The sequence below is a fragment of the Lacerta agilis genome, chromosome 12 (assembly GCF_009819535.1).
Source record: "Lacerta agilis isolate rLacAgi1 chromosome 12, rLacAgi1.pri, whole genome shotgun sequence".
NCBI lineage: Eukaryota > Metazoa > Chordata > Lepidosauria > Squamata > Lacertidae > Lacerta > Lacerta agilis.
Genome location: NC_046323.1, coordinates 50,724,020 through 50,737,033, shown reverse-complemented (window position 1 = coordinate 50,737,033; position 13,014 = coordinate 50,724,020). Strand labels below are relative to the sequence as shown.

Here is a 13,014-nt window from a genome sequence, read left to right as displayed (position 1 = left end):
TTGTATCTAGTTTCCAAAAATATTTTAAAGAATGTGATCAGTTGCAATCACAGCAGGTCGTTCTCAAAGACCACTATCCCATGGCAACATCATAAGTGGGCATGGCAGGAGGTGCCAACACGCAACCATTTCTCCAGGATAAATGAGTTTCGACCATTCGCCTCGAGTAATTGTGTAATGTTCTTCAGCATCAATCTTGATTGCTAGGTTTGTAAGTGCCCTAATGATGTCCGTCTTTTAAGTCGTGGATGTTGTCAGTTTCGTAAAAGCCAGTATGTTTACACGTGTTCTCCCTTGGTATACATTCTCTTACTTTGTTACGCAGAAGAGGAAGTGCAGATAGTTTCTGGTTTACAGAACACGGACGTCTTTGCGGGTGAATCGGCCACTTTCACTTGCGAGCTCTCGCGCCCAGGCATGCAAAACGTACAGTGGTGGCTGGACGGATCTCCCCTTCAAAGCAGCCCCGTGAACGAAATCTCTGTGCAAGATGGGAAAGTGTATACTTTGACCCTAAAGGACCTGGGGCCCAATGATTCAGGAATTGTGACCTTCAGAGCGGGCCCCCTCATATCCTCCGCTAAATTATTAATCAAAGGTATTTTGGCTTTGGGTGCAGTTGCCCAACGGGCCGCCCCACAAACCATGCTGCTTACGCTTCTGGCTTCAGGTGGCCCTTAACAACTTTCTGCAAAATGGCTACTGGAAGGCATGCATTAACCAGCACAAGCACAATCTCACTACTTTATCCGCTGGCCTCCTGCAAGATGTTTCACCGCAGGTGTTCCTTCCATGATCAGGTGTAGCGTACATGCACATGCAGAGGCGACGGAGGTTGCTCCCAAAGCCTTCCATGGGCCAGGGGAAAAGTATGAACCCCCTTTTAAGCTCCAAGTTGTTTAGCGTAGACAGGTGGGCAGAAGGCTACTGCTTGAAAAGGCAATTAAAATGTGAGATTTTCAGAGGTGATTGAAGGCTGGCAGTGTACATATTGAATTAGAAATTTTCTTGCAGAATAATAATAATAATAATAATAATAATAATAATAATAATAATAATTTTTTATTTATACCCCGCCCTTCCCCGCCAAACCGGGCTCAGGGCGGCTAACACCAATAAAATCACAACAAAAACATAAAACAGTTCATTAAAATACAGATTAAAATACAATTTCAAACTAAATCTAAACTTCAGCCTCATTTTTAAGTAGCCCACCAATCACCCCAAAAGAACGAAACATCAGGGTTAAACAAAAACCAACCCAAAGGCCAGGTGGAACAGCTCCGTCTTGCAGGCCTTGCGGAAAGATGCCAAATCCCGCAGGGCCCTGGTCTCTTGTGCCAGACTGTTCCACCAAGTCGGGGCCAGTACTGAGAAGGCCCTGGCCCTAGTTGAAGCCAACCTAGCATCAGGACCTCCAACAAATTATTATTTGAGGACCTTAAGGTCCTACCTGGGACATACCAGGAGAGGCGGTCCCTTAGGTATGAGGGTCCTAAGCCGCAAGAAGACACATCCATATAACCAAAACAGGTGCAACCTTGCTTACTGGGGCAAATGATCCTTAATAAGAATATACAAACCCCGCCCTGTTGCTCTTACCAGCCCCAGTCTTGGAAACATGGGGAAATTATTATTATCATGCCGCTCTTCATATTAATATCACAGGGTAGTTTACAATACATTCCACTGTGTGTCTCGGATGCCCTTGCTTTTAGGAGCTGCTGCCGGAATTCACCTGCACTTCTGAATGTGCATCCAGGTGCGGCGGCTGCCGCTCTCCAGTTTCATTTGGGGTGGAAATTTGGCTGGGTTGCGTAAGCGTTTGCATAGTGAGCCCCCAAACCTTCGCCCCTCTTGCTGAAATTGGAACTGGACAAAGGGTTCTGGTTACTAGTTCTAAATATTTCACTCCCATTGAGGTTTATGGCTGTAAAAGTTAGAAAAGGTGACACCTCTCTCTTTCACATGAACACCTTGGTCACTAAGGCTATGGCTGTTACCTGTAGGGAACGTGCCGAAGGTTGCAGAAGCAGAGTGGTCATGTGTCTCAATTCAAGAATCCCACAAGAATTCGTTTATAACCAGAAATCCGGTAGAGTTCCTGTGAAATCATAGGCAGCTTCCCAAGATATTTTCAGAGAATAATTGGCATGAACAAGTAGTAAAGGAATTCCCTTTATTATATCAACTTGTGTTGGTGTAAGACAACACAGGCTTTCAAGTTACATTTCACTCTTGATTCATCAAGCAAAATGGGTAGAAAGGGATAGATCCAGTTTGAAATAAGAACAATACATGAAGAATCCGAGGGTGGCACCATGCTTCATTCACCAGGATAATAAAATACTAGTGAAATTCTAACTATGCTTACATTAATGAACCTTAACACACACTTCCTTTATGTTTCAGCTGGTAATGCTATCTCTGTGCTTTTTGCCGTTTCTCTTTATATCAGCCTGTCTTTTCTGTCCAGGTCAGATCTTCTCAGAAGATGTCAGGAGGATATTCTTTCCTTCTCATTCACTATTTTTCCAACAATAAGCAGGCTTACATGTGCACAAATGATGCTTATTTGGTGATGCACTGGTCCCTCTGTTGAGCTCACAACATTACAATTCCAGTTTGGTTTTTGTGCATTAACGTAAGCTGTTGTGAGTGTCTTAGCCCCAAATCCTGCACAATTCCAAGTCTAGCTCTAAGCGTGCAAGTAAATGGACAAGTGCCTGGACTCAAATTTACAACAAGGTCCTCTCAATTAGTGCAGCCTGTGTCACCTCACTTCTTCTCTGAGGACCCCTGACCGTTTTTCACTCCAACATCACTTCTGAAACATTCTCACCCAGGACACTACTTGCCTCACTCTGATCTCGATCTTGGACTCTCAATTTTTAGCCAGCATTGTGCCCCACCCCATTGTCTTGTAAGGCATCAGTGAAGGGGGCCATCAAATGCGGTCTAATCTGACCACTGTGACTGTTGCCACTTCAGGACAATGCTGCTTCATTATTGCCAGTCCCATGCTATGTCATCCCTTGACTGCAGCGGACCCAATGAATGGGTGGGTGGGATTAAAGGTCTTGGTTTGGGGCAGGTCTATAGATTAGATGTGCACTGAATGTGAGCCCACTCTCTAGTAACACACACCTACAGAGATAGAACCGTAATGTCCCAAGGACACACGACACGACAGCTTCCCTAACAGCTAATCCACCTGCTTCTGTACTGCTCGTTGCTGATGTCACAAGCAAACACAAAACTCATCAAACTAAGTGGTGCTTCTCATCAGCTTTCATGCATCTCACTCACACTGAGAGCAATGTACTTAAACAAAATGAGCGCCCGTAAAGGTTCCCCGAAGGATGCACTAATACATGTCCCTCCTGACGTGTCGGTTGACAGATCCAACCATTGAAGTGGTCAGTCCCATGCAGGACATTACCGTGGACGAAGATGGCACAGCAGAATTCATCTGCCAGTATTCCAGGCCTGTGCAGGCCACATGGATGAAGAACGAGCAGGCAGTTCATGCAGACGGCCGGCGAATTGTCGTTGAGCAGGACTGGAATGTGGCCAAGCTGAAGATTAAGCCTGCTCTTCCAGGGGACACCGGCATCTATTCTTGCGAAGCTGGAGGCACTAAAGTGGTGGCTATGCTTGACGTTCAAGGTGAGGTCTTCCATGATGGAAAGAAGACTATCAAGGGAGTGCAGGGAGCGTTCACAGCAGCAACCGACCATGGGCAGAGCTACTTCTTTTGCCATGGCCTAGCACTGTTTTCCAGCTGCAGCCTTTGGCGTTTGAACAGAGGTTGGATGGCAACCTGTCAGGGATTCTGTAGCTGTGATTCCTGCATTGCTGGAGGTTGAGATGGATGACCCTTTGGGATCCCTTCCAACTCTACAGTTCTGTGATCCTGTGAGGAGCTGTTGACTCTTCCATATTATAGAAACATGGGTGGGGTAGCTATAGGAATGAAAAAAACTTTCAGTTTTGGTTTCTCTCAGTTTCACATTTTTCTAGTCCTTGTTTTCAGTTCTCCAAAGTTTCGCATCAGCTTGCAATTTTTATTATTAAACAAATCAGGCTTGACGGTGGAAATTTACCCCAATACGCACATTTTAATGCAGTTTTTCTATTTTTGCAAGCAGTTTACCTTAATATAAGTTAGCTGAGTATATTATTTTCACTATATACATTTTTATGCTTATCCCCGCCTCCATAATGTACACATTTTGACACACAATATTTGACTGGAGAACTGCATCACAACTGCAAAATTTAAAGGATAGCTATGTTTTGTTTCATGTGTTTTTTTCAGGAAGCACATATTAGGTAGATTTGCATGAAAATGAAAACCAAGCCAAATTTCTCCTCCTTCCCTAGTTAGCAATTTTATGTGCCCTCTGGGACTGAGTCTTACTTACTGCAGGGATGCTGTGAAACATGGTCTTTGCAAGAGCTTTGAAACGATACCCCAGGATACCTCTTTCCAACACTTTCCCAACATGCCTTTTTTTGTTTCCACATACTGCCTTTAATTTAGGGCTGTCTGTTCATGCAAAATCTAAAGTCATTTTGGATAATTAAAGGTCTGTTGTAATGTTGTGGCTCTGAGTGTAAGTTGAGGGCTGAGGAGCCACCCTGCTGTTTTAATTCTCACCTCAGTTATGAACTTGCTAGGGTGGGCTTAGGTAAGTCACTGCCTGAACTTAAACCTCCCCATCTGCAAAAGGGGGAAAGTAATACTGGCCTACCTTACAGGGCTGTTGTAAGGATAACTGAAAATAAAATAAATGTGAAATGCTTTGAGTACCCTAAATTGTTTCATAAATGCTAAATATAAATACTGCCTTTGATTATATTAGTCTACATTTACCCAGAGCTCAGACTTCTGATACTGTTGTTTAATATACTTATATTGCCCTGGCTTATTCTTATTTGGTTGCTATTAGCAACGTGGTATTATTATTATTATTATTATTATTATTATTATTATTATTATTATTATTATTATTATTATTATTATTTAGTGTGCCTGTTGATTGCTTTGAGCCTGTGGGAAAGTGGTTCATAACATTTTAAAAGTAAAATCAGTAAAAGTGAGGTATCCATAATGACAAGAGAGGGGACAATATATTTTGTGCTATTCTGTGCATTAACAGCTACTTGGAATTATGCAATCCCCACAATGGCGCAGTTCACATTACCCATGTTTATTGCTTTTGCACATCATAGGATCAATTTGGGAAATCTCCCTGTTGGGAGAAGAAGGGTTTTTACTGTCAGCTACCACAGGTGAATGCATAAACTTTGGTGAGGGTTAGGAGGAGATATGGAATTGTTTCACATGTTTCATATTGCAAAAGGGGAAAAAACAGTATCTCATTTATTTTGATGTTGTCAATTTCGGCTTTCAATAGCCCTGCACTGAATTGCTCTTCCTTGGCAATTGGGCCACCTATAGCAATGGCAGTGTGCAATCCTGACAGTTTCTGTCCCCTTTGAATTTCTGAAACCAAGTTTGCCCTGGGCCGAATTAAGGAGGAGGCACCAGGAAGTCTGCAATCTTGCCACCATAATGGAGAGATATTTTGGCTGATTTTATGCAATTTTACAGGTTGCATGTATCATCAGTGCACCATTTTTAAAATGTTTTCACAAGTTTTTATTGAACCACTACTGGGATTGCTTCTGTTATATTTCCCTTTTTTGTGATGGCTCTGTACTCTGACTTCTTGTTGTTGTTTGTTGATGATGATGATGATATTATTCTGGATTATTCCTGGTATTATTATTCTCTCTTGATTTTATAGCTAATTCGTTTGTGTCATGGCAACCTTGCCTTTGTTGTTGCTGTGAGATAACAGTCGGCTCGGTTCTCGGTTTTCAAAAGCATTTTATTGTCCTTACTAATTACAGAGCTATTAAACACATCTCACTCCATTGCTACAAACATCCTAACTGCTGTCTTCCGTTTCGCGCCTTTTCCAGCACAAGAACCTCCGGGTGCCTCGGAAGTGACGCGTAAATCTCTTCCTCCCTCTCTTGCTCCCCTCCCCCTGTTTATTGCTGACGTCAGTATTCCCCCTTTCTTCTGGCGATGTCTCCAAGAGAGGGCTGTTTGTAACTTAAAATCAATAAAGCAAATTTTTTAAAAAGCAGGAGGCACAATGAGCCTGGCAGTTGTGAAGCCACAGACTTGGATGGCTTTAAAGAAGGATTAGTTATATTCCCAGAGGAGAAGGCTTCCAGTGCCTGTGAGTCATGATGGCTATATTCTGCTTGCCCAGAGATGGTGCATCCCGTTTAGCTGCTTCTGGCGAAACTGGAACCCGTCCCTTCCTCCCTTGCCGCTGTGAGATCTTGCAAGACTTCAGTGAGAACTCACAGGAAACTGCTGCCAATGCCACTTCTCTGCTGGTGGGCTGGGCTGTGGAGATGAGGCAGGTGGCATCTCTTGGGCTTCCTCTGCTTGAGGTGGGCGCCTCACCCTGCCTCATCAAAGCAGTATGCCTCTGTTATACCAGTTCCTGGAAGTGGAGAGTGCTGCTGTTGCGCTCAGGCCCTGCTTGTTGGCTTGCCATGGCCACCTGCTTGGCCACTGTGAGAACAGGATGCTTGACATAAGAAGAGACTGTCGGATGAGGCTAATGGCCCATCTAGTCCAGCATCCTGTTCTCACAGTGACCAACCAGCCTGTGGGAAAACCCTCAAGCAGCACCTGAACATAACAGCAACTCTTCCTTCCTGAGGTTTCCAGCAACTGGGTATTCAGAACCATTGCTGCCTCCACAGTTGAGCCACCATGGTAGTAGCCATTGGGAGCCTTGTCATTCATGAATTTGTCTAATCTTCCTTTAAAGCCACCCAGGTTGATGGCTTCACAGCTGCCAGGCTCATGGTGTCTTCTCTTCCTGGACTAGATGGTCCTTTGGCCTGATTCAGCACAGCTCTTCTAATGCTCTTATGTCAATTGCTCCTGAGTTGCACTGCCCTTATGTTGACATTACAGATCAGTTGATTATGTAACTCTTTGCTGCGTCATCAAACAGAACATTGCATCATTGTAGAGCTCTTCAGCCACTGCACAATGACTGCTGAGTTTTAAATGAAGATTGTGTCGAAAGTCTAAGTTAGTGGCTCTCAAACTTCACCCCTCCCTCGATGGACCAAATTGGGGGGGGGGGGGCCCTCAGTGGACCAGTTTGTAAAGTTTCATTGTTTGACAAATCAAAGCATATACATAACTCACATTTTAACATTTTTTTCTTTGGTGCTAACATCATCGCTGTTTATGAAAATCACAGGCTCGAGGCCAAAGCTTTGTTAGCTTCTTCAGTAACGGAAGAGATATAGACCACCTGTATAGAACTAGTAGACCACCTGTGGTCTGAAGACCACTGTTTAAGAACCTCCGGCCTAAGGAATTACATTCAACCAATATGCGATCTCCTATTTTGATTTTCTATGTAATGTTCAGGTGTGTAAACTCAGTGATTAATTGTGAATTTATTTTATTTTTTAAACACCTTTCTAACAGCCAAGAACACCATTGTCCAGGGCTTAGAGAACGTTGACGCGATGGAAGGGGGTGAAGCTCTGTTTGAGTGCTACCTTTCGAAACCTGAGTGCTACAATTATAACTGGCTGATTGACGATGAGCCAGCCAAAACCTCTGAAAACATTGAGATGGTTTATTTTGAAAATGGTCTCCGGCATCTCCTTCTCCTGAAAAACCTCACGCCCCAGGACAGCTGCCAAGTGACTTTCCAGACCGGTGACGTGGCTTCGTCTGCATTCCTGACTGTAAAAGGTAATATCATACTATTGCATCATAACCACAAGCCTACTGACCCAGATAACATATCATTGTTCCTTCCATTCTCTGTCATTCTCTGTCCTTTTTCTGAAAGTTACTAGACTCAGACTAATGAGCGAATGAGATGGATGCAACTGGACCCCATCTGGTAGTACCTTTTCAACATGGGAGCTACTATAGGACCACTCCCCCCTGTGCTCTGCAAGTAACGTTGGAGCCCTGGGTAGGGATGTAAGAAGGCAACATTTTGCATCCTTCCCTGCATTTGTCTCATGTGGCTCTGAAGTTCTGCTGCACTTCACCTTCTGCCAAAAACTTGCTGTCTGCCATGATAAAATGACATACATTATATCGCCATTATGCTATTCCATCCCGTTCATTTCTTTTTCTTTTTAAATTTGTTTTTATTGAAAGATTTCCATGGATAACAGTGGTGAGTATAACGTAGGTCTGTGTTTTCAGTTCATGGAGTCCTTTCTACAGGTCAATTACATTCGGTGTGAGACGCTGCTGTCATAGGCATTGTGAGGTTGTGGGGAGAGAGAAGGGAGGTAATGATATTTCATTCTTCTGCATAGTGTACATGCAGTTTTGTATGAGTGTCAGGCAGGTACTTTGTTCATTGATTTGTTTGTTTGTTTGTTTCTGTTGATGGTACAAGAGGTTGGAGAGCCCAGAGCATGGTTGGTTGCAGTGAGCTTTGTTTGTGCGTATGAGGAGGAGGAGCTTGTTGGGTCAAATTAGCCCATGTTTTTTATGTTGTCGGGGGTGGGTGGGTTATGTTGTGTTCATTTCAATGTAAAGAAAACACAATTCAAATAGGGCATAATCAATTGTGTATCATACGCGCACTGAAAGCACTAGCACCAACATTATGGATTGTATTCTCCGGACTGATTTCCCACTTCCCATTTTCTTCGGAATGTAGAAGCATCTTGTAGAAGGAGTCCCAGCTCTTCACATTGATGCCACTCATCCTGGAAACTGGTGTGGGAAGAAGCAACGTTATAGGCTCCAGCTACATAACCCTGTTTCCATGAGCTAGGGTGTGGGAGCAGGAGCTGGGACAAAGTGTGCTGAACCAAAAGCTGAGCAAGTGATCTGGACACTAAGAAACTCAAAGGGGCAGGGTTGGGAAATCTGTGGACCTCCAAGATGTTGCTGGACAACAAACCCCACCATCCCTGAGGACAATGACCATGATGGTTGGGCTGCCCTGTGATGCACTTAACTCACAACTTTCCTTTCCTTGCTTTGAAGGTATTACTCATGCATTTTGTCATAATTTCAGGATGGCGCCTGGAATTCTTGGAGCCAATAACTGACACCACAGTTACTGCTGGGGACCAGGCGACCTTCACCTGTGTTTTAAGTGAAGCAGTCCCAGTCAACGAAGTTGCTTGGTATATTAATGATGTGGATATCCAAGCAGATGAGAACTGGAGGATCCAGGCAGAAGGAAATAGCTACAAACTCATACTGAAGAAAGCTCAACTTCAACACTCTGGAGAGGTGACCTTTGCTGCAAGGGATGCCATTGTGTCAGCTAAGTTATCTGTCATAGGTAGGTTGGGAGAATCCAAGTTCCTGATGATTCTAGCTCTGATTTAGCATCATTAAGCTTTATTGTGGGGCCTGACAATAGTGCCACTCTTTCTATGCTTGGTTAAACGCCGGGGGATTTCACATCAATGGGATTTTTTAATCTTGTTGTCCTGAATGTAACTTTCTGCATGATAAGTACTGCTGTAAATTCAGAATGTTTGCTGTTCAGATCACCCACCAAAACACCACAGTGGCTCATGTGTTATATCACTTTTCAAAAGATTTGTTCCAATTCCAACAAATCAGATTGAAAATTAGATTGATTGTGCCTTGGTTTGCTGATATCCTAACAAAGCCAGAATTGTATTTAGTAGAATAATGATGATGATTTTTTTAAAAAACCCCACTTCTGGTGGTATTTTCTCTGGAGCATCATTAGACTTAACACGATGCCTCTGTTTGATTTGAAAAGTTCTCAAGCACTTGTGACTGTTGAGGACTTGGTTTGCTGCCCCATGTTTGTGGTAAGATGCAGAGCATTTCTGAGATTCCCTGCTGAGCTGCAACCCCTGTAGAATGATGTTCTTCTGACTTAAGCCATGTTTTGGCATTGATCACCCAGCTCTCCTTGTTGAACAATATGTCAGAAATGACTATTTTCAGCAGCATTCTGTAAACGAGGTCTGGGCTAGCTTTTATAGGGCTGGGGCATCTTGGATGTAGCTGGTGCGATGTATCTATCATAAGCAGGCCTGGTGCTAACAATTGGCCATGTCTGGGGCTCTCATTGGTCTGACCTGCCTCCCACTCAGCACTGGGCAGGGGTACCGACTTGAATAAAATATGGGGGAGGGGGCAGGTAAATCCTGCCCTGCATAATCAATCTTCAAACACCATTTGAATGGCAATGCGCATCAACTTGGGGCGGTGGGTGGTCCATCAAATACTTTATTGGGTGTGTGTGAAGGGACCTCAGCCCCTAGTAGTTGGCTCTTAAAGCCCCGGGACTGGTCTTGAATGTGTTGCCATACTTATAAGCATGCAGCACTACTTTATACATGCCTGGAACTCTGTTGTGCCTTCAGCCCTCCCTGACCCTCCTGAGGAGCCGGAGATCATAAGTAAGACCAGCCACTCAGTCACCTTGTCCTGGTTCAAGCCGCTCAACAACGGGGGTGCTGACATCATAGGCTACCGTGTTGAAATGAAAAGCCCAGGCAGTGACTGGCAGCCATGCAGCACCGGAGTTATCCCAAGCACAGAGTTTGTAGTGGACAATCTCACAGCAGGCAAGACGTACAGATTCCGCATTTCAGCTGTCAGCAAAGGGGGTGCTGGGAAGCCAGTGCATTTGCCTCAAAGTGTGCAGCTAGGTGAGAATCAGTGGACCCCTCTGCTATCCTGAGAGTTACTCTACAGCTCAGCATCTTGCATGGCATGTGTGCTTTGCCCCGTTGTAAGAAGGATCCGTTTACTTTTCAGCAATTTGTAGGCAAGCTCCACGCTCAGGATCTGCATTATGTAAATTGGGTCCCCAAACTAAGGCCCGGGGGCCGGATATGGCCCAATCGCCTTCTAAATGCGGCCTGCGGATGGTCCGGGATTCAGCGTGTTTTTACATTAGTAGAATGTGTGCTTTTATTTAAAATGCATCTCTGGGTTATTTGTGGAGCATAGGAATTCGTTCATATTTTTTTCTTCAAAATATTGTCTGGCCCCCCACAAGGTATGAGGGACAGTGGACCCAGCCCCCTGCTGAAAAAGTTTGCTGACCCCTGATGTAAATGTTGTGGGCAAGCCAGGCATTGATGCATCAACTGAATTAGATTTGAACGATGAGCCCCCTGCTCCCCACTCTACCAGGTTCTGGCTATAGATTGTTACAGTCAAACCTTGGTTTGTCGAACGTAATCCGTTCCAAAAGCCTGTTCGGCTTCCAAAACGTTTGACAACCAAGGCGCAACTTCCGATTGGTCGCAGGAGCTTCCTGCACTCAAGCGGAAGCTGCGTCAGATGTTCAGCTTCCCAAAAATTGTAGGAAACCGGAGCATTTACTTCTGGTTTTTCCGTGTTCAGGAGCTGAACTGTTCGAAAACTGAGCCGTTCGGGAGCCGAGGTTTGACTGTACTCCTGAAAATTCACACACACACACAGTCTCAGGTTCTAAGTTCATGTCCAATTTGAACTCATTTCTGTATTGTGGCCTCTATTGCTTCCCCATGCTTATGATTGTTTCATCTCCACAAGGCCGCATGTGTGTTTTCCCTAACCAAAGCTACGTGCAACATCTTGGCAGCAGTGTGCAACAAGACTAACACACCACTGTGAAGTCAAAGCCTGATCCTTCACAACTTAGCGGGGCTGTGACACTGTCTTCATATAACCACTTTCTGCAACATCTATTTATCTCTCCGAATGAAGACTTCAGAGATAAAATTGGTGATATGTTTTGTGATAGCACCTTTCATGGCTACTTCTTTTTATTGTGTTTTATAAACAAGGATCATAAGAATGACGAATGATACAAATAAATAGACCAAGTCTTCTCATGTCTCATCAAGGAGATAGAAGTAAAATAATACTGATTAATAGTTCAAATGATACAATAGTTTCAAACCATCTATTTATAGAAGTTTATATGTCAGGACAGGGCCCTGTTTCGAAAATTCTTCTTCAGCAGATAGTCTTAGAGTCAACGTGTGCTGGTTGATCTACTTTAAATATATCCATCTACAGAAGAGATTATTTGAAACTATTGTATCATTTAAACTACTATCCAGTAATATTTTACTTCTGTGGCCAGAGTTCTTGCCTTGTACCATTTTCATGTGAGCTTCAGTCAAGAACTCCAACTTCTTTACTTACTGTCAAAGAGATAAGCACGTCACTATACAAATTTTAGAAGACATCTGAAAGCAGCCCTATATGGGAAAGGTTTTTTTAAAAAAATATTTAATGTTTTATCATGCTTATATATATGGTGGAAGCCACCCAGAGGTAGCTGGGGCAACCCAGTCAAATGGGTAGGGTACAAATAAGAAAATTATTATTATTATTATTAGTAGTAGTAGTAGTACAGGTAAAGGTAAAGGGACCCCTGACCATTAGGTCCAGTCGTGGCAGACTCTGGGATTGCGGCGCTCATCTCACTTTACTAAGGGAGCCGGCGTACAGCTTCCGGGTCATGTGGCCAGCATGACTAAGCCGCTTCTGGTGAACCAGAGCAGCGCACGGAAACGCCGTTTACCTTCCCACCGGAGCGGTACCTATTTATGATACTTGCACTTTGACGTGCTTTTGAACTGCTAGGTGGGCAGGAGCTGGGACCGAGCAACGGGAGCTCACCTCGTCGCGGGGATTCGAACCGCCGACCTTCTGATCAGCAATTCCTAGGCACAGTGGTTTAAGCCACAGCATCACCTGGGTCCCTCTAGTAGTTGTAGTAGTACATCACAAAAATAGAGCAATAAATTTGCAGTAATATCTGCAGCATATGATTCCTTGTTTGTGGTCGTTGTACAAGTTCTTGGATGGGTTTAAACAAAAACAATAACAAAGGGGAATTAAGGTGGAGCAGATTTAACAGATAATATTCAACATTGCATAGCCAAACGCCTAATCAGAAGCCCTTGTGGTATGCTTAGATT

The 13,014-nt window shown here is 43.9% G+C and overlaps 1 protein-coding gene across 1 annotated transcript in view; it reads left to right on the top strand.

Moving 5' to 3' along the window:
• OBSCN (obscurin, cytoskeletal calmodulin and titin-interacting RhoGEF) overlaps positions 1-13,014 on the top strand; it is a 216,747-nt gene that overhangs the window by 107,611 nt on the left and 96,122 nt on the right. Inside the window, exons 59-63 of the mRNA XM_033166000.1 lie at positions 326-598; positions 3,403-3,669; positions 7,544-7,816; positions 9,114-9,386; positions 10,453-10,740. Coding sequence (XP_033021891.1) covers positions 326-598; positions 3,403-3,669; positions 7,544-7,816; positions 9,114-9,386; positions 10,453-10,740 — 1,374 coding nt within the window. The remainder of the gene's footprint in view (positions 1-325; positions 599-3,402; positions 3,670-7,543; positions 7,817-9,113; positions 9,387-10,452; positions 10,741-13,014) is intronic.